Here is a 20,583-nt window from a genome sequence, read left to right as displayed (position 1 = left end):
CGGTAGATCACTTTTTTCGGGATGTCGAAAACTATCCGGATATTTCTGTAAGTTCGATTATGTATTGTTTGCACCTTTTTCCCAGTGAGTACATGACATTACAGTAGTGCTTCTTTCCGCCGCTTCAGGCGTGTGGCGCTGATAGATGTCACCCAGTATCCACCCAGAAGAAGAAATCCGGCTTCTACTTGATCTCTAGCGCGCTAGAAACTTTTACATTTTTATTGGTTAATATCTCGTGCATCCATTCGATATGGTTGGTGTAAAGTGTAAAGAACAGGCGAGCCGTTTCTTTTGAAATGAAAGTGCAATAAGAAAGCTTGATGCGGTTGAGAAAATGGTTGGATCGCATTTTTTCAGCAACTTTTTACCACGGAAAAGGAAGTCGCCAAAGTCTTGAAGCTCATCTTCCAAAAGTAAGTTAAACTTACGGGGCGGCAGTAGCTCAGGAGGTAGAGCGATCGTTTTAGGATTAAGGGATCCCAGTTCGAATCCCGGCTTGTCCGTGTTACATGTCGAAGTGTCCTTGGGTAAGACATTGGACCCCCAATTACCCCCAATAAGCAGGTTAGCGCCTTACAGGGCGGCACAGATCACGGCCGCTATTGGGAAATGTGAAGCACAATGTAAAGCGCTTTGGGAAGTCATTGACTTGAAAAGCGCTATATAAATGCAGATCATTTCATTTCATTTCATTTCACTTATACAAGCCTTATACAAACCATAAACATACAAAATATAGCACTGAAGCAACTTACGAACAAATTCAACTTACGAATGATCGTCCGGAAACCATCTCGTTCGTAAGTAGGGCAGCGTCTGTAGTCAGAGCTGGCCTTAACTGTCATTGTTAGGTCTATCACATTACTTATTTGAGTGGAATACAATATGACGGACAGCAAATGACAATTTCAGCTCATGAGGCGATTTAATCTGCTCAAGATGTCAGCGTGGAAAAAAACATTCAGCAAAACACAATTGATATCCTCAGTTTGAGCGAGATATCTCCACGACCAGCCACTCCTCAATATTACCATCACTCTAGCCAGCTAGCTAGCTAGGCCGCCAGCTATCCAGTATACTATCATCCAACCATCCAACTACTTATACTGCTGACTCATTTTTTTCTGTTTTCAGAAGGTCTGAACATTTGCAAGATTTTATAGATATTGAAACCCCAGAATGAAGTAAAAATCCCCAGTATTAATACTTGACCCAAGATTCATCATTTTTCCGCCGACGTTGCTACAAATTTTCCTGTAAAATCTTGCTTGCCTAAACGTCCAAACCACAGGAGTGCTTTTTGGAATCGTCTTCAAAACCCGGCTGCTGACACCCACCACACTTGTTTATTGTGTGAGGAGGTTTTAATTGTAAATTGTGTTGCATTGGAGAAATGACCCCTGGCTACAATAGAATGCATTTAGGGGGTACCTCCACACTCTGGAACCCAAGCTTTCCTGCATAACCATCCCCCATCATTTTCCATCCCTCTTCATGCTCTTTAACTTACTCGCAAACCTCAAAAAGCCCTCTCCTCCAATTACACGCCGCTCTCCCAAAAAGAAAAAGCATGCCAAACAAAAAGGGAGGAAACAAACACGGGGTTTGAAAAAGAAAGGGGGGAAAAGGGTACAGAGGGAGCAAAAGGAGAGCCGGAGAAACTGAAAACCGGAATGCTCCGACTCATTTTTTCCGTTTCCTCGCTGCAAAACAGCAACTGCGACCCGTTGGAGCTGATTCCTTCTCTCGGCTGCGCAAGGAAAAACAATAATAAAGCGGCGTACTTTTGACCCAAATGAAGCAGGCAGTGGAAAATAGAAGCGCGGGCCAATCGTATAAAAGTCTGCTTTCACTCTTGATTAAAGAAAAACAAGTTTGCTGAGTTGTGGTGATGTACACGAGAAAAAATGTGTGTATCTCGTTCATGCATGAGAGCGTAGAATGAAAATAAAGGATCGCAACTGGTTTTTGGAAGTTACACGAGCATCAAACGGCACAAAAATAAATGGCGCACAGAAAGGGTTTGGAGAGCAGAACTACGCAAGGAGTAGTACTAGGACCTTTCACATTTTGGGTATCAACCCTTGGTTTGGTGTTTTCAAAATAATACATAACACATCACGAGACTAAAAGAGAAGTTAAAACATACTTGACAATAATATAAAATACTAATGGCATCATATCATAAACGTTTCATAAGGGATACCTGGAATATGACCTAATTGCATGAACTAATTACAGACGCTCCCCTACCTACGACCGTTCAACTTACGTAAAACGGTAGATACAAACATTTTTTTGGGGATCTGGAAAAATATCCGGACATTGCTGTAAGTTAGATTTTGTATTGTGCACCTTTTTCCCAGTAGAGGACGTTACTGTTGTGCTTCTTTCCGCCGTTAAAGGCGTCTGGCGTTGCGAGAGCTCACCCAGCATCCACCCGAAGAAAAAATCCAGCTTCTACTTCCCAGTTCGTGTGTAAACACACTGCACGTTATCTCTAGCGCGCTAGGAACTTTGACATTTTTATTGTTTAATATCTTGTGCATCCATTCAATATGGTTGGTGTAAAGTGTAAAGAAGAGGCAACCTGTTTCTTTTGAAATGAAAGTGGAAAAAGAAAGCTTGATGCGGTTGAGAAAATGGTCTGAACGCTTTTTCTCTGACCTTTTTACACAGGAGGAAGTTGCTTAACTCTTGAAGCGCATCATCCAACAGTAAGTTAAACTCAACTTTATTTATCTTTATAGAGCATATTATTTTATGAAATGTTTATTTTTTTAGTACAAAACAATACAGTTTACTTATACAAGCCTTAAACATATCGTATCTGGAACTAATTTTCCCGAGAGGAAAGAACTGAAAACAAATTAATCCGTTCCTAGGTTGAGCCTGTATCTAGAATTTATCCTATCTCGAACTAATTTTCCCCATAGGAAAGAACTGAAAACAAATTAATCCGTTCCCGGCCTCCAAAAATCATCAAAGTTACCCCTATATAGCTAGACTAAAAAAAGAAAAGTACCTAAAATGAGCAATATTATCTGTCAATTTGGCATCATTCGAACAGTATTTCTTTGCACTCTAAAATATCAAACATCCTCTGTAAAACACCATTTAGAGTGGTACTAGGTTGAATAAATATTGGATGTAGCCCAGCTATCTGAACGCTAAAAACTGTTTTGTCTTACCACTAGAACAGTCATCGCCTCGCCAGCCTCCTTCGCACTGGCAACGGTCTGGAGCCAGGCAGCGGCCATGAACGCACTCTTTTGTGCAGCGGGCTGGGGAGAGAAAAGACAGAATACGAGCGTATAATGACCTTGCAGCATTGAACGCATCACAACATTTGAACGCATGAACACAAACATTTTTATTGCATAATGACATGTTTGTTAGCTGGAGGACTGGATGTAGATCAGGGACTCTTGGGCCGCATTGGGTTCCAAAATGTTGGAGAAGGGTCAGGCCAGAAGGAAAAATAACCATTGATTTGATTATTCATCCATTATCTGCACCGCTTATCCTCACTAGGGTCACGGAGGGAGCCCATCTCAGCTATCTTTGGCTAGTGGGCAGGGGACACCCTGAACTGGTTGCCAGCCAGAGAGCAGACAGAGACAGACAACTCATTCGCTTATTGACACCTAGGGACTTTTCGGACCGGACAATTAACCTGACAATGTTTTTGGAATGTGGGAGGAAACCGGAGTGCCCGGGGAGTACATGCAAACTCCCCACAGGAAGGCTGGTGGCTGGATTCCTACCCCTGATCTCGGACCTGTGCTGCGGTCGCACTAACCACGGTCATGATCGTCCTGTAATTTCTCCAATCTTGTTGGTTTATTGTCCATTTTTCATTTCTTTCGCTCTCTCGTTTTTAGTGAAGAGATTGAATGTCAACCTGAGACGTTTTGCAACAGACAGTAAAAAACTACCAAATAACTAGCACTTACTTAAAATGTATTTCCTATGAAAAGGATGAATATATTACTAGTATTTTTTCAACGTTATATTTTTACTATACCATTCCTGGTGTAGAAACAAGGTGCTTTTTCGGATGTCCTGACCAGAAAAATTACACAAATCATGCACGCTAGTGTCATGATTACCGATTTGAATCACCTGTGCCAGCTCCTTTGGCGCCAACTGCCTCGGACTCTGATTGGCTCCCTGTCCCTATTTAAACCCACTCCTATCCGTCTCCTTTGGTCAGTCCGTCTGCAAACCTCAGTTAACACTAGGCAAGCCTTTTTCCACCCTGACTTCCACCTGTTTTTTGCTCCCGTCTGTCCCCCAGCTTCAACCCGTTTTTTATCCTCACCACGTCTACTCTACCGTCCCGTTTTTCGACCTCCTTTTGTCCCCGACCACGTCTACTCTCCTTTCCTGGCTTACGACTCCGACCCTGACCACGTTTTTGCTCTCCTGTCCCGGCTACTGACCCGTTTTTCCATTTCCAACACCGCCATCGCTCGCCACGGAAGATCCACTTCCGCGTTCAGTGCAACCTGCTTCCCGCGTCCAGCAATCACCGGATCGTGGGCGCAACCCTTTCTCTTTCTTCCAATAAAACTTGTGAGAAACGCCCCGCAAGTGGGTCTTGTCTCTGTTCTGGTCTTGACAGCTAGAGGCTTTTAGTGAGTGAAGGTACTAATTTCTTTGCCAATGTTTTTTTTATGCGCACTATTTATTAAAGTCACCACAGGAAATGTCCAGTATAATCACAAGGGCCACAAATAGAATCTCCGAAAATATTTTTGCATACCTTTGGAATGACTTGATTTTTTTTATTTTACGGTTATTATTGTAAGCCGCTGTCCATTTTTACTTACAATAGAGAATTGTGGTTGAACATAACCATTAACATTTCTGGAAATTATACTGGTTGGTTGGTAGGGACACTATTTCCTGTGGTGTGGCTTGGGCAAGTACAGCCTGGTGGCACCCACCCGGTCTTGAACATTTTGCATGTTGGGCGAATTTGATAACTTCTGCTAAATGGAAACAGGAAATTATGCTAGTCACATAATTCCGTATCTACTCGGTAAAGGACAAAAGTATAAAAAAGGAAGTCTTTACAATTATGGATATAATTTTCCGTGTTTTTCAAACCAGGGATTTACTTTTTTGTTTTCACATAAAGTTGCCCAAAAGGTGGAAAATCTCCAGGAATCCGAAGCAAAACTGGCAACGTTGTTGAGACTCGAGGCGGCACGGGTGCAGCCAGTACAAACAGCCACCGGCCGCATTAAAACCCAAACCCTCATTTTTGAGTTGTCAGCTCAGAATGAAAGCTAACAGGATATGCATCAGTAAGGCTTTACATTTGAATAAATGACGAATACTTAAATAAATGTTTTGTCTATCACTGTTCTGATTGGCATTGGTCAAAAACATGAGAGGTATTTGTTAAAACCTATTTAAAGGAGACATTTAGCTCATTATGCTTCTTAAAGGCACACTGTGACTCCAAGTGACAAATCTGCACCATTTTTCTTTTTATATTTGGTCCAGCCATTTGCTTTGAAAAAATGAAGAAAAAAGAGAAGAAAAAAAAAGAAAAAGGAGAAAAAGATGAAGGAAAAAAAGAAGAAAACAAGAGAAGAAAGAAAAAAGAAATGAAAAGAAAGACGAAAAAGTGAATGAAGGAATGAAGGAAAAAAGAAACAAAAAAACGGGATAAAATAATAAATAAGACGAATGAAAAAGGAAGAAAAAAGAAGAAAAAAGAAAAAGAGAAAAAAAAGACAAAAAGAAAAAAGAAAGAGAGGAAAAAGAAAAAAAGGTAATAAAAGAGAAGAACAAACAAAAAGAGATTAATAAAATAATAAAGGAAAAAAAAGAAGAAAAAAAGAAAAAGAGGAAGAGAGGAAAAAGAAGAAAAAGGTACTATTTTTGTATTTCCGAGCAATCTTATGTTTAGTAGGTCTGAGTCACATTAAAGACACTCAGAGCAGCTACCAATAAGTTAGCCATTGCTACTGTAGCTGAAATAAAAATGATAAACAATTTGAGCTCACACAAAATCTTCATTGCATTATGAGTCACTCGTATAAAATCCTTTATAGTCAAATGTATAAAATCCTTTATAGTCAAATGTATAAAATCAATCAATATAAAGGATTTTATACGATTGAATCAGTTTAATGCAATGAAGATTTTCACTGAGTGGGCTTTAGTTCAATGACAGGGCAGGCTATTCGAAATGCATAATATTTTGTCTAGTTCTGTTGATAACAGGACACGTGAGTGTGCTGACACAGAATGTTCCAGACATCACAGCGCTGGGTTGTGAGAACTTGGGCGCAAACAATTCCTTGGCACGCCCATGGGAGGAGCCAAGACGCCATCTTGCTCCGAGACGTGGGCCAAGAAGAGAAAGCTAAAGGACAGGTGTTGTTTTGAGAGACGTTTGTGTTGTTTTGAGGAACCACAGACATCGGGACGCTCGTCTATGAGATTGTGAAGCCCACGTTGGGCTTCCTTGGCACACCCATGGGAGGAGTCGGGACGCCATTATGCGGGGAGAAAATGGCCAATAGGAGAAATCTAAAGGACTTCAGAAGAAGGCTTCACACAGACTCCAACGTCACTTCACGACCTAAAAGACGCACACCTTGGTTTACTGATGAAACTAAATTCTTTGAACAAGAATGCAGAAAATCTGAAAGAAAATGGCGCGCTACCAAGCTTGAGGTTTTCTATCAAACCTGGTGTGACAACTTTAAAAAATTTAGGTGTCATATTTGACCACGATCCGTCCTTTCAAGAAAATTACTAGAACGGCTTTCTTCCATCTTCGCAACATTGGTAAAATTCGTCCTATACTGTCTCAGTCGGATGCGGAGATTCACGCGTTTGTTACCTCCCGTCTCGATTACTGTAATGCACTACTCTCCGGTCTCCCGAAGTCCAGAATCAAGAGTCTTCAGCTGGTACAAAATGCTGCAGCGAGGCTTTTAACTAAGACAAAAAAGTCCGATCACATCACGCCGATTTTGGCTAACCTGCATTGGCTCCCTGTTAGCCTAAGATGTGATTTCAAGGTTCTCTTGATATTATACAAAATCATACTTGGACTTGCTCCCTCATATATTTCAGATCTGATTTCGCCCTATGTTCTATGTTCATATTGAGTTTCTTTTGTCTTTTATTAGCATATTTGGTATTGGAGTAATCCAAAAGTAATTGAAAGTAATCAAGTTAAAGTTACCCTACCCAACGCTGATTAATTCCCAACATCACTTACGAACACATTTGTCGCGGCTCTCGTAGTAGCCCGGGCAGCACTGGTAGCGCTTTCGGTAGTCTGTCTTCACAGCTTGCCTGTAGGCTGTCTTGTAGGTGATCCTGGATTCAAACAACGTCAAATTAACACAATCGGTTCATCGGTGCGCAAATCGCGGTCGCTACCTGTGTCTGGGGCATCTGTAGTTATTCCGGGGGTCCGAGCAGGGTTCCTCGGTCACCTGGTCGTAAGGGTGCGAGTACGACTCTTTGACGGAGGTGGTGAAGCTGGACAGAAGTATAGACAGACGAGATCAGGGTAATAGTTATACTTCGGGAATTGTATGACAATTTTGGGTGAGATTAAATGAAAATGACACATCATCTAGAACAGGGGTGTCAAACTCATTTTAACTCGGGGGCCACACGATAGAACAAACATTCTGTCGGGGGCCGGACTAGTAGATTAAAGAGAAAAAAAAAGAGAGATAAAGAAATAAGAGAAAGAGGGAGGGAAAAGGAGAGAGGGTGGCACAAAGAAAGAAAAAGAGAGAGAGGGAGAGAGCGTGAGAAACAAGAGATGAAAAGTCATGAGAGAGGGGGAAAAGAAAGGGAGAGGAAGAAAGAAATCCAAAGAGAAATAGAAAGACAGAAGGAGAGAAAAGAGAAAAGAAAGCGCAAAGGGTAGGAAGAGAGAAAGAGAAAAGAGAGAAAAGGAAAAAAGGAAGTTAGAGCAAAAGAGGTTAAAAGACACATAAGAGAAAGAGACAAAGAGCAACAAAGGAAGAGAAAAAGAGAGAAACAGAGAGTGAAAGAGAGAGACAGAGTTGGAGAAAAGGGGTGGAAAAGAAAGAGGGAGAGAGAGAAATAAATACAAGTATAGTGTCTTTGTTCGAGGCACCTGGCTTTGGCAATATCAAGTTGACATATTTCAACCTGCAGCTTGTTTTTCTCTTGCGCTTCTCTGAGTGTTGTCTCGCAGGCCGGATTCAATCCCTTAGCGGGCCTGATCTGGCCCGCGGGCCGCCTGTTTGACACCTGTGATCTAGAACTAGCAGGCAACAACATGACCTTAGGGTCATCACCACACCAGTGCTCCCACTAAGCTGCGCGCGTGCAGTTTTTTGAGAACCGGCTTCTTCGGCTCAGCTCACTAAAAGGAACCGGATCTTTCGGGTCCTTAATCTGTAAAAATTGTACACATTACCTACGTATAGGAAAATGGGTTTTCATATTCTATTAATCAACTTCAGTGGAATCTTGTTGCTGGAGAATATTATTGCACAATTTTTCATTGCACTTGTGTTATTTCACTTCAAACTTAGGCCAGTTTCCAAGAAATACCTTGTAAATATTTTTGCCCATGTATCTTACTATTTTTGTTGTTGTTATTTTTATCTTTTAACAAACAAACAATAATCACTACGTTGTTATCAATGACAATAAAAACTATTTCAATTCGCCTGCTATGTTAGGTTGGCGGCTAAACTAACATAGCATAAAAGCCATTGAACTAATCATTTTGCATTAAAAGCATCAAGAAAAAAGCAACCATTTTGGAAATGTATAAATTCAAATATTTAAAGAACGTTTTTTTGAGAATCGAGAATGACGACAATGCTAATGTATGCTTTTTGATGAATACCATTTCTCATTGAATGTTAGCATTATGCTAAAACATGGTTTTGTTAAACATATTCATGTTTAAAGATACTCATGAATATGATTTGAAGCACGGCGGCGCAGTGGTTAGCGCGTGCGCGGCACAGTTCTGAGGTCGTGAGATCCAACCTTCCTGTGTGGAGTTTGCATGTTCTCCCCGTGCGTGAGTGGGTTTTCTCCGGGTGCTCCGGTTTCCTCCCACATTCCAAAATCATGCATGTTAGGTTAATTGGCCGGTCCAAATTGTCCCTAGGTGTGAATGAGCAAGTGAGTTGTCTGTCCCTGTGTGCCCTGCGACTGGCTGGCAACCAGTTCAGGGTGTCCCACTGCCCACTGCCTGAAGATAGCTGGGATGGGCCCCAGCACCCCTGCAACCGTAATGAAACTTTGCACAGGAAGGCTGGTGGCATGCATGTTAAATAGGGACTCCAAATTGTCCCTAGGTGTGAATGAGCGAGTGAGTTGTCTGTCTCTGTGTGCCCTGTGATTTGCTGGCAACCAGTTCAAGTTGTCCCCTGCCCACTGCCCGAAGACAGCTGGGATGGGCTCTAGCACCCTTCCGACACTAATGATGATAAGCAGTGCAGATAATTGATGGATGGATCTAGAAACCCAGCAAGCACGGGGAGAACATGCAAACTCAGCACAGGAAGGCTGGTGGCATGCATGTTAATTAGGAACTCCAAATTGTCCCTTGGTGTGAATGAGTGAGTGAGTTGTCTGTCTCTGTGTGCACTGTGACTGGCTGGAAATCAGTTCAGGGTGTCCCCTGCCCACTGCCCAAAGATAGCTGGGATGGGCTCCAGCACCCCCACGACACTACTGAGGATAAGCGGTGCAGATAATGGATAGATGGCTCTAGAAACCCAGTAAGCACAGGGATAAAATGCAAACTCCACACAGGAAGGCTGGTAGCATGCATGTTAAATAGGGACTCCATATTGTACCTAGGTGTGAATGAGCGAGTAAGTTGTCTCTCTCTGTGGGCCCTTTGATTTGCTGGCAACTAGTTCATGGTGTCCCCTGCCCACTGCCCAAAGACTGCTGAGATGGGCTCCAGCTCCCCTGCGACCCTACTAAGGATAAGCGGTGCAGATAATGGATGGAAGGATGGATGGATGGATGGATGGATGGAATTTTGCCCTACCTCACCCAAGCTCCGGCAGCCCCCAAGAAAATTGAGTTTGAGACCCCTTGAATTTGTTTGTCTCAGATGCCTGATTCAGTTGGGGGTGAAAAACTCATTTTAGGGGGCCGAAAAAATTTTTCAATGAAAAAAAAATCTGTGTCTTGCACTTTGTTTCAATCAGCGCTTGTGTTTTCCTTGTCGTTGTGTGAAACAAACCGATTGTGCCTTAATGTGCAAAAACGACCCCGCCTAAAATATTCCTTCAATATCTTCTCTCAATATGGAATAGCATCCCTTGGCGCAATTCTCTTGTGTTCGCTGGACTGTCTCTTGAGTCCTTAGCTTGGAATTCACCAAACAAGGAGCTAAAGAGTTCAAGGAAGCGATGTGACATTCCACAAGTGCTGATCCTTGCTCCTTGGTGCTCTCCATCATCTCAAGCGTCGCCTGAGAAAGTATTCAGGCGGCGCTTGGTTCGTTTAAGGCGAGCGGGCCTCACCTCTCCCACAGGCTGCACACGTTTGGGTCCCTCGGGTTCAGAGAATCTGCTAGATTGAGCAGGAAGCTCAGGAGAAGAAGGAAGTCCACGCTCTGCGGGGCCCACATGGTCCTGCAGAAGTCAGAAGGGGAGAATACAAAATATGGTTAAAAATAAGATATTGGTTGGTTGATTGGATCCCTTAACCACTTGGGATTGAATTAATTGTGGATCCTCCACAAGGAGAAATAAACAAACTCAACGGGTGGATTTTTTAAAAGAAAATGGAAGAGTGAAGCCCAGCCTGAACCTGAACATGATGATTGACATTTTAGGCCCGATCTGACCTATAAAAAAAAGCAAGAAAGAGAGAGAGGGGAAGGTGAGAGGGGAAAGCAAGAGAGAGTAAAAAGCAGGAGAGAGACAGAGAGAGCGAAAAGCACGCACAAGAGAGAGAAGTGAACAAGAGAGAGAGAGAGGGAGAGAGAGAGAAAGAAAAACGAGAGAGGGAGAGAGAGAGAGAGAGAGAGAGCGAAAGAGAAATAAAAGTGAGAACGAGAAAGAGAGACAAGGCGAGAGAGAGAAAGTGAAAAGCGAAAGAGAGAGAAAAGCGGAAGAGAGACAGAGAGAGAGCGAAAAGCGTGAGAGAGAGAGAAAAGAGAGCGAGAGAAGGAAAAACGATTGAGGGAAAGAGAGCGGAAAGCAGGAGGGATAGAAAAGCGAGAGCAATAGATCAAGAAACGTGAGAACGAGAGAGAGAGAGAGAGAGAGACAACGCGAGAGAGAGAAAGGGAAAAGTAAGAGATAAGCGAGAGCGATAGAGAAAGAAAAGTGAGAACGAGAGAGAGAGACAATGCGAGAGAGAGAAAGTGAAAAGCCAGAGAGAGAGAAAAGCGGGAGAGAGACAGAGAGAGAGTGAAAAGAGCGAGAGAGAGATAAGCAAGCGGAGAGAGGGAAGCAAGCGAGAGAGAGAGAGAGAGAGAGAGAGAGAGAGAAAGAGAGGGAGAGAGAGGGAGAGAGATGGAAAGTGAAAAGCGAGAGAGAGATAAAAGTGAGAGCAAGCGAGAGAGGAAGCGAGAGAGAGAAAGAGAAAGCAAAAAGCAAGCGAGAGAAAGAGAGAGAGAGAGAGAGAGAGAGAGAGAGAGCAAAAAGCAAGAGAGAAGTGAGTGTGAGAGAGAGAGAAAAGCGAGAGCAAGAGAGAGAATCCTAAAACCTGAATCAGGTTCACCAATAAAAGATTGTTAATAAAGTATGCAGGGATATGTAAAGAGGCAAATACAACAAGGAGGAATACAAACTACGGAGACTAAAAGTGACCAAACAGCACCATTTTTCTTGTCATTTTCCCCCCCACCAGCTTTTCACAAGGTATTCGGGGGTAACCGTAGCAGCAAAATGGTGGACAATTATGTCTGTTTCTTCTAAGGGAGGCTCCTTTTATATAATAAAAAATTTAAATTTCTTGACTTATAAGTATTCATATGATAGCCCATGTATGTTTGCTTATTATTTCAAACAATGGTGTTTTTTCTGTTTTTTTCTGTACAAATAGGAGCTGCTAGATAATACACACTGTCCCTTTAAGCAAAAAAAACAACAAAAAAAACGATACTTTAATTGAAAAAATATAAGAAAAAATGCTAAATCTATTGTACCCTGGTCATCCTGGAAGGGGGATTACCACTTATAAGCCCCCCTTCTCAAGGTTTCTTATTTTACTCGTGCTAAAGTCTTGAGTCTTTCCTTGCCCTCATGTTGGTCTAAGATCAGGGAATTGTGTCATCGTAACCTGTGGCTTCTTTGAGACGGTTTGTGATTAATGGCGTCACAAATAAATGTGACTTGACTTATGCATCAATTTTGGTCACCACAATCCATCGGAAAAACGCAAAAAAGTGCAGATGAGCTGTAAGAATATTACTAGAACATATTTTTTCCATCTTCGCAACTTTGCTAAAATTCGCCCCATGCTGTCCCAGTCTGATGCAAGGACTATAATTCATGTGTTTGTGACCTCTTGTTATGAAAATTGGAATTCACTGCTCTCTGGTCTCCCCAAATCCAGCATTAAAGAGCCTACAGCTGGTACAAAATCCTGCAAAATGCTAGAAGAAAGTTTGATCACATGACCCCGATTTTAGCTAACCTGCATTGGCTCCCTGTTAGCCTGAGATGTGATTTTAAGGTTCTGTTGGTAGTATACAAAATCACGCATGGACTTGCTCCCTCAAATTTCAGATTTCTTTCCCACTTTGTTCTGCCTTCGCTTTGAAAATGCTGGTCTACTCGTGATCCCAAGAGCCAAGAAGAAATCTGCAGGTCGAGAGCCTTTTCCATTCGGGCCCCGGTGCTGTGTTATGCTCTACCCTCTGAGATTCGATCTCCAACCTCAGTAAAACTGTTTAAATCTAGGCTCACTTCAAAACTCTATTATATAGCATATGAATGACCTATATTTCATGTTGACAATATCTGTGTATTGCAATATGCATTGCAGCCTGGTCATCCTGAAAAGGGGATTACTTCATGTGCGATCCCTTCTCAGGGTTTCTTCATTTTCCTCAGTGGCTCAGGAGGTAGAGCGCTCGTCTTGGGATCAAAAGATCGCAGTTCGAATCCCGGCTCCTTGGTGTTACATGTCGAAGTGTCCTTGGGTAAGACACTGAATCCCTAATGCCCCCAATAAGCAGGTTAACGCCCTACATGGCTGCACGGCCGCTATTGGGAAATATGAAGCACACTGTAAAGCGCTTTGGGAAGTCTTGACTTGAAAAGCGCTATATAAATGCAGATCATTTCATTTCTCATGTTGAGGTTTTTGAGTGTTTCCCTTCCCTCATGTAGGTTTTAGATCAGGGAATGGTGTCATTATAGTCTGTAGTTTGCAATAATCTGTGGTCTGCGCAGCCCTTTGAGACTCTGCGATTAGGAGCGTCACAAATAAACAAGACTTGACTTGACGAGCGAAATAGGGAGGCGAGGTGAGGAAAGTCGCCTCCCCCGACTCCGTCCTGACCTCAATCCATCATGGCGCTCATCTTCTCGCTCCCTTCCCTCGTCGTCTTGTTGTCCCGGTGCTCGCTCCAAGGCCATCTGGATTTCATCACGAACCCTCAACCCGAGAGAGGCAGAGCGGCACTGGGACCCCATTAGGCTCTCAGGGAACGAAGGGGAAACGTTTTTCCCCACTTTCCCCCTCTCTCACCTTTTTTTTATTCTCACCACAGAAAAATAATTTGGTCGTAGCACTTCTGGTAAAAACATTGAAGGAATGTCCTCTGACAAATGACATCGCGATCGCACGCACCGTTGTGGTCTACTGATTATTTCAGGATTGGAATATCAATGTTTATCAAATAGAATACAAAGAAGATTTTGCTCCAGTTCGGAAAAAAATCCCTTTGAAACCTTGAATAATGTAAAATTCAAGCTACTAGTATGTTCCTTTAGCTACATTTGCAGCTTTGCTAAACAAAAATCTCACATTTCTCTTTAATCTATTTCCATTGATCAGATTTACTTATTTTAATTTAGGGCATTTGTTGGCAACCCAAAATATTGAGAGAGCTATATTGGAAGACAAAAACGGGAACAAAAAATGTTTCGAGCTGTAAAAAATTATAGAGAAGGCAACTCATACTGTATATATATATATATATATATATATATATATATATATATATATATATATATATATTTATACATTGTCAGGAACCAAAACAGGATTAGGACCCAAACGCATGACGTTCTCACACAAGCCTTTTATTTGACGGGAAATGAGGGGTCATGCACGTTAGACAGCGGTCTGGAGTGGAAAGACAGGAAGCCAGAGACCGACGAGATCGATTCCATTTGCCCAAGTTGATATCGGACAGATGGGGTCGATACCGGACAGAACGGGACAGACAGACCGGATAGATAATGAAACAGGATATTGAAATAAACAGGGCAAACAAGACGGGAAAGAAAACTGGAGAGAAAAATAAACAGGACGAAAATAGATGGGAACGAAACTGGAAACTGATATTAAACAGGACAAAAATAAACTGGAACAATACCGTACAGGAAATACCAACAGAAAACAGGACCGAGTCAGAACCCACGTCTTGGTTGCCATGGCGCCCACTTGGCTGCGCCCGTGTGTGTCACGGTTGCCGTGGTCCCCAATTGGCCCCGCCCGTGTTGTGCCAGCTGCGGCCCGTTTAGATTTGGATTTCTGTCTATATAAAGCTCAGCGCTCACTTGCTTCGGTTGTCAGCCCGTCAAACGAACTTCTGCCACACAAGACGTGGGTTCTGACTCGGTCCTATTTTCCTGTTGATGTCTTCAGTCCGGTATTGTTCAAGTTTATTTTTGCCCTGTTTAATTTCGGGTTCCAGTTTTGTTTCCGTCTGTTTTTGTCCTGTTTGTTAGTTTCCCCGTTTTTGGTTCCTGTCTCGTTTCTCCTGTTTATTTTCGTTACCCTCGTTCATTATCGATCTCATCGGTCTCTGGGGTCTTGTCCTTTCACGCCAGACCGGCTTCCTAACGTTCATGACTCCCCATTCTCATCTCATCTCATTAGCCGTACCGCTTATCCTCATTAGGGTTGCGGGGGGGCTGGAGCCCATCCCAGTCATCTCCGGGCAGTGGGCAGGGGACACCCTAAACTGGTTGCCAGCCAATCGCAGGGCACACAGGGACAGACAACTCATTCGCTCATTCACACCTAGGGACAATTTTGGACCGGCCAATTCACCTGACATGCATGTTTTTGGAACATAGGAGGAAACCGGAGTGCCCGGAGGAAACCCACGCAAGCACGGGGAGAACATACAAACTCCGCACAGGAAGTCTGGAGCTGGATTTGAACCCACGACAGGTTCCCATGACATGAACTGTGCCGCACAAGCGCTAACCACTGCGCCGCCGTGCTGCCCGCATGACTCCCCATTTCCCATAAAATAAAAAGCTTGTGTGAGAATATCACGCGATTGGGTCCTGTATCTGTTCTGGTTCTGACTCTATGGATTCTAATCCCAATTTGAAATCCCGCTCCCCATCTCTTGCAACCTCCTTTTTTGCGATTGGCCACCATTTTTTAATCACTTTTGTCTCTAACACAATGGCGATGTGGGTTTTTTTATGTGTTTGCGCGCAATAAACACATCCGCGACCACTCAGTACCTCACTTTGCTGATTTACGCGATTGGCGAATATGGCAACTGGCAACTAGCAGAGGAGCTAATTCACTGCGCGTCAACAAAAAAACACGATTTTTACTAGAAGGGGCATATGGCTCCCATTAGAAGCGAGTCATCAACTCTGCAAGTTTCTATTTTTTATTAGCTTGAGTTCTTCTTGATTGTGTATCATTAGCTAAAGTATCCAAATCACACGAGAGTTTCCCAAAATCGACAAGAAACGACTCGCTGTTTTTGAGTTCTGCATAACAGTGTTCCCTCTAAACTGCGCGCGTGCGCAATTGCAGACTGCTCGCACATTCTCAGCGCACAAAAATGAGGGCTCAAAATTACGAATTAAGAAGCGACTTAAGTCAAAGTTACAGTGCATGAAGGTAAAAATACACGGGTTCCCCTGACGTTGTGTCCTAAATGCGGTATTTTGAAGTCGAGTCGAAGTAGAACAAAGTTGAGTAAAGTTAGTAGAGTTTGTCGAGAACCGGCTTCTTCGGCTCGGCTCACTAAAAGGAACCGGCTCTTTCGGGTCCTAAACGGCTCTTCGGGTTGTTTTTGCTTCTTTAATCCCAACATGACCAAATATTATGTAAAATGATGCACAAAAATACTTAAAGGAAGGGGGAAATGGAACAAAAAATAAAAAAATAAAATGAAAAAGTAGTGAAAATCTGAGAAAAAAATAAAACAAAAGGAAGAGAAAAAAGAACGAAAAATTTAGAAAAAAGCCAGAAAAAAAAGAAAGAAATGTAAATAGAAAACAAACAAAAAAGTAACAGCTCGGAAAAAATAAACATAATGAGATTTTTTTTAAAGGAATTTAAAAAAAAGTAGAAAAAAAACACTGAAAAAAGAAGAAAAAGTTTGTGTTGCATTCAAATAATTTCCAATTATATCAAGTCAATCTTGTTGCCAACATTGTACTTCTACTAAAACATGTGATTAAGTACATTTCTGTATCTTACAACCGACTAAATAAGCCCCCAAAAATGTTAATATTATGCGACAAAATATATCAGGAAATAAAAAGAAATGGATATCTTGTGAAAGAATTGTAAGAACAAACGACGTTTGTAGGCCGTACAACCTTTGCAATCGTACATGAGTCAATTCATTCAAAAGAGAAAAATAATTTTGCATTGCCGGAAACTCAGCAAAATGTAACGTGATGTCAAATTTTGGACATGTTTGATAATTAATTATCTTGCCACACTTGGGATTACGGTTGCTCACTGTTGTTTCAAGCATTGCTCACCGACTTTGTGTGAACGCTCAGACCCGTGGAAAATTACAGGGAACATTGCTGCATAACTTTCGGATCGTTTCGGTCGCAGGTAGACAAGCTGAGATCCAGGTGGTGTTGTCATCATGGGGAAGAAAGCCAGCTCTCGGAGGGGTTGACCTTGATTCTTCTTGAAAAACAATCTTTACTTCTTGGCCGCCAAAGAACTGCGACCGTTTTTCCAATCATCCTTCATGCTAGCGGCTAGCGGGCGCTAACGCAATTGCTTTTCACGCTTGACATCAAAAGAGCGCTGCTAAAGTTGGAGATTGTTTGTATGGAGCTTGGAGTTTTCCCTGACTTTTACCGATACTTAACTCTGAATTTGTCCTTTGTATTAATACTAGGTATCAATGGAATTAAATGTATCTCTATTGTCATTGATAACATTGTCGTAATCTTTGTTTTCAACACAATTTGACATAACCATACGGGATGAACATGAAATTGTCATGTCCAGCATGGTCGCCATGACAACCAGCTGGCCCCGCCCCTTGGCACCGGCTGTAACAGATTGTCTAAATTGCGTGTGTGCTTCTTAAGGGCGGGTTTTGGGGACTGCCGGTTGCTGGATCATTGCATTATTCTGCCCTGTTTTGCTCTGTTCTGTTCTGTTTGATTCGAGGAAGACCTGTCTTGCCCGTTTGTCTGAGTTAGTGCCTTTAAGCCTGTTTTGTGAGTATTACCTAGTCTGAGTTCCTGATTGCCTGTACGCCTGTTTTTGTTTTGTTTTTGTCCCTGCGTGTTGGACAACTTTTGTTTTCTAAATAAAAGTAACAGATCGTTACGCAATTGAGTTCACACTTCCTGCCTCTCGGTCCGGTCCTTGACAGAAATAAAGACTTAAAAGAGAAAAAAAATGTTAGAGACTGGCCAAAATGCTAAGTCTGTCACGAACCAGGCCAGGAAACAGAATTGAGGACCCAATAGCGTAACATACTCACAATTTATTAGGGAGAGGAGGACTGCGAGGAGTGAAATCCAAACAAAAGAGTGGTCAAAATCAAACAAATCAGGCCAAAAATAAAACGGAATCAAATGCAGGCCATTTCACCAGACTAGGCGTTTCACAGAGTTTAACAGGAGTCTTTGCAGAAGACGCTCAGACAACTAACGGCTCAAAGGACCGCGTTTAAGTACTCCCAAGGAGCAATCAGTCAACGCGTCTCAGCCGGTGTCCATGGACGGGGCCAATTGGCCGCCGTGGCAACCGCGACAGAACCCGGCGCCACCCGGCTGGGACCAACTGGGCGCCATGGCAACCGTGACAAAGTCAAGGGCCTCCAAAGTGTAGCCCCTGAGTAGCCCGCAGACAGGTTCTGAAATTAGCTCACCAGTGATGTGTCATTATGATTACTTGTAAATGTGATTTCTAACTGATATCCTTCTAAAATTTACAACCTAGTAATAAAATAATAGTATAGTAACAACATAGTATTAACATAAATTGGAATTTAAGAAATGTATATCCTTCACTCCAATCAATATCAAAAAGTAGCTGTCAGCTTCACAAAGGTTGGGGACCCCCTAAGTGAATCCGAATAAATTGTTGTGATTTTGCAGAGGACCCAAACACAGGAAGCATTGCAAGGTGTCCTTTTTGCTGATTCAGGGCACCTGTGACTGCCCAATTTGCGCCAACAGTCCTGAGTGCTGATTGGTTCAGAGACTCTTTTTAAACCCCCGTCCTCCAAGAGGAAGCCGTCAGACCGTTTGCGAACCTATGCTCTCAGCTAGGCAAGCTCATACCTTCCGACATTTTCCTGCCCTGTTTTCTACTGCCTGATACCTGTTGCCGACCTGTTTCTGGACCTGTTTCTTGACCTGTTTTATCCCTGATCTGCCATCCCGACCACCGACCCGTTTTGCCCTGTTCCCTGCCTGATACCTGTTGCCGACCTCTTTTCTAAACTCGATACCACCCTTGCTCTCCTGTCCCGGCTAGCGACCAGTATCCCTGCTGCCTACAATTATCCTCGCTCGACGCGGAAGTGCCACTTCCGCATTCCAGCCACCTGCTACCCGTGTCCGTCGATCATCGGATCGTGGAAGCAAGCACTGCTCTCCCTCTTTATCAATAAAACTGAGTAAACGAACGCTACTGGGTCCTGTCTCCGTTTCCGGCTTGTGACACAAGGTGCTCAAAAAGATGGCATTTAATAACAAAATCATCAATAAAGTAAAAACAATGAATGAAACTGTCTGAAATGGAAAACAAAAACCCATTTTTCTATACATAGGCAAGACATATACCGTATTTTCCACATTGTAAGGCGCACCGCGTTATAGGGCGCACCCCCAAAAAATAGTTTTTGGTCCTATATTTTCCATACATAAGGCGCACCGGATTATAAGGCGCTACAATGGGAACGTCGACAAAAGAGTCAGATGGGTCAGTCAAACTTATTACACCCTTAACATTCCCAAAGCTTGCAAAGAAGCAAATACGTGTCGTAGACACGTGCGGATGCGTTGTGCGTACGATGTCACCAAACAAACATTTCTTAGTTTCCATTTTATTTTTTGCTGGCAACTGTGTGGACAGCAAAGTAAGAATTTTATTGTGCAGGGAAACGGGGTTCTTTACTGTGCTTATGACAATAAACACTTTGAATTGAATTTAGTTTAAAAATAGACTCATCACAGAAATATCAAGATCGTTCTAAAACAAGATACCGGGAAAATATAAATCCGCATAGCTCACCTAAGTTCGCTTGCAGCCTTCACGTAACCATGGTCTTCTTACAACCGTGAGTGTAGTAAATCCAGGAGAGTAAAATATTTACAAATACAGAATAGTAAAAATGTTTTCAGACCCCGACCACGCCTTGCTCTCCCAGTCCCGGCTACCGACCAGTTTTTCCGTCCCTGACACCGCTATCGCGCGCTACGGGAGATCCACTTCCGTGTTCAAATCACTATCCGAGTACGAGAGCGACTTGCTCCCCGCGTCCAGTGAGCATGGGATCGCGGGCGCTGCCCTTCCTATTCCTTTCAAGAAAATAGAATAGGATAGAATAGAATAGAATAGAATATACCTTTATTATCAGTGTCACAAAATGGGTTGAACATATTGTGACAACGAAATTGGACGTGGCACTCCAGTTTCACATTTTAATAAGAGAATTAAAAAAAGATAAGAGATAATTTACACAAAATATACACAAGAAAGTGTGGACATGTAGAGGCAGAAGATATTTACATAGGGTGTTTACATACAGTTTTGGGATCGTAAAACGTTACGCGATTGGGTTCTACCCAGTGTGCTGTTCGTGACAATTTCCCGAAATGAAAAACAGTGACGGAGAACCTAGTAAACAATAAATTTAATAACAAATGATTTGAGGAAGAAAACCCCAATCCTTTAAAACTGGATCAAGACACGGGGTAATCCAAGGCAGATGCTCTTAAAATACTAACCCTAGTTTTAGATTTTAAAGAGACATTTTCACGTCAAGTTTTCATCGATCAAACATAAGCTAGCCTTAGCCAATAATAGCTCAATATGATACATTTTTAACTTTTACAGATATGGCAAAGTGGCAGGTATCCCCCACGAGGTCCCCCTAAGACACGGGTGTCAAACAGGCGGCCCACGGGCCAAATCAGGCCCGCTAAGGGA

The 20,583-nt window shown here is 42.7% G+C and overlaps 1 protein-coding gene across 1 annotated transcript in view; it reads right to left on the bottom strand.

Moving 5' to 3' along the window:
* The window catches only part of pear1 (platelet endothelial aggregation receptor 1), a 99,008-nt gene that overhangs the window by 33,615 nt on the left and 44,810 nt on the right, over positions 1 to 20,583 (bottom strand). The window contains exons 2-5 of the mRNA XM_088328115.1: positions 10,524 to 10,634; positions 7,420 to 7,521; positions 7,256 to 7,356; positions 3,195 to 3,287 (exon numbers count right to left, since the gene is read on the bottom strand). Coding sequence (XP_088184241.1) covers positions 3,195 to 3,287; positions 7,256 to 7,356; positions 7,420 to 7,521; positions 10,524 to 10,630 — 403 coding nt within the window. The 5' untranslated portion in view covers positions 10,631 to 10,634. The remainder of the gene's footprint in view (positions 1 to 3,194; positions 3,288 to 7,255; positions 7,357 to 7,419; positions 7,522 to 10,523; positions 10,635 to 20,583) is intronic.

Source organism: Urocampus carinirostris, chromosome 2, assembly GCF_059441175.1.
Source record: "Urocampus carinirostris isolate Australia breed hairy pipefish chromosome 2, RoL_Ucar_1.0, whole genome shotgun sequence".
In the NCBI taxonomy this organism is placed as follows: Eukaryota; Metazoa; Chordata; class Actinopteri; order Syngnathiformes; family Syngnathidae; genus Urocampus; species Urocampus carinirostris.
Note: the sequence above shows the minus strand (reverse complement) of the source record. Positions and strands in the feature narration are given on the sequence as shown.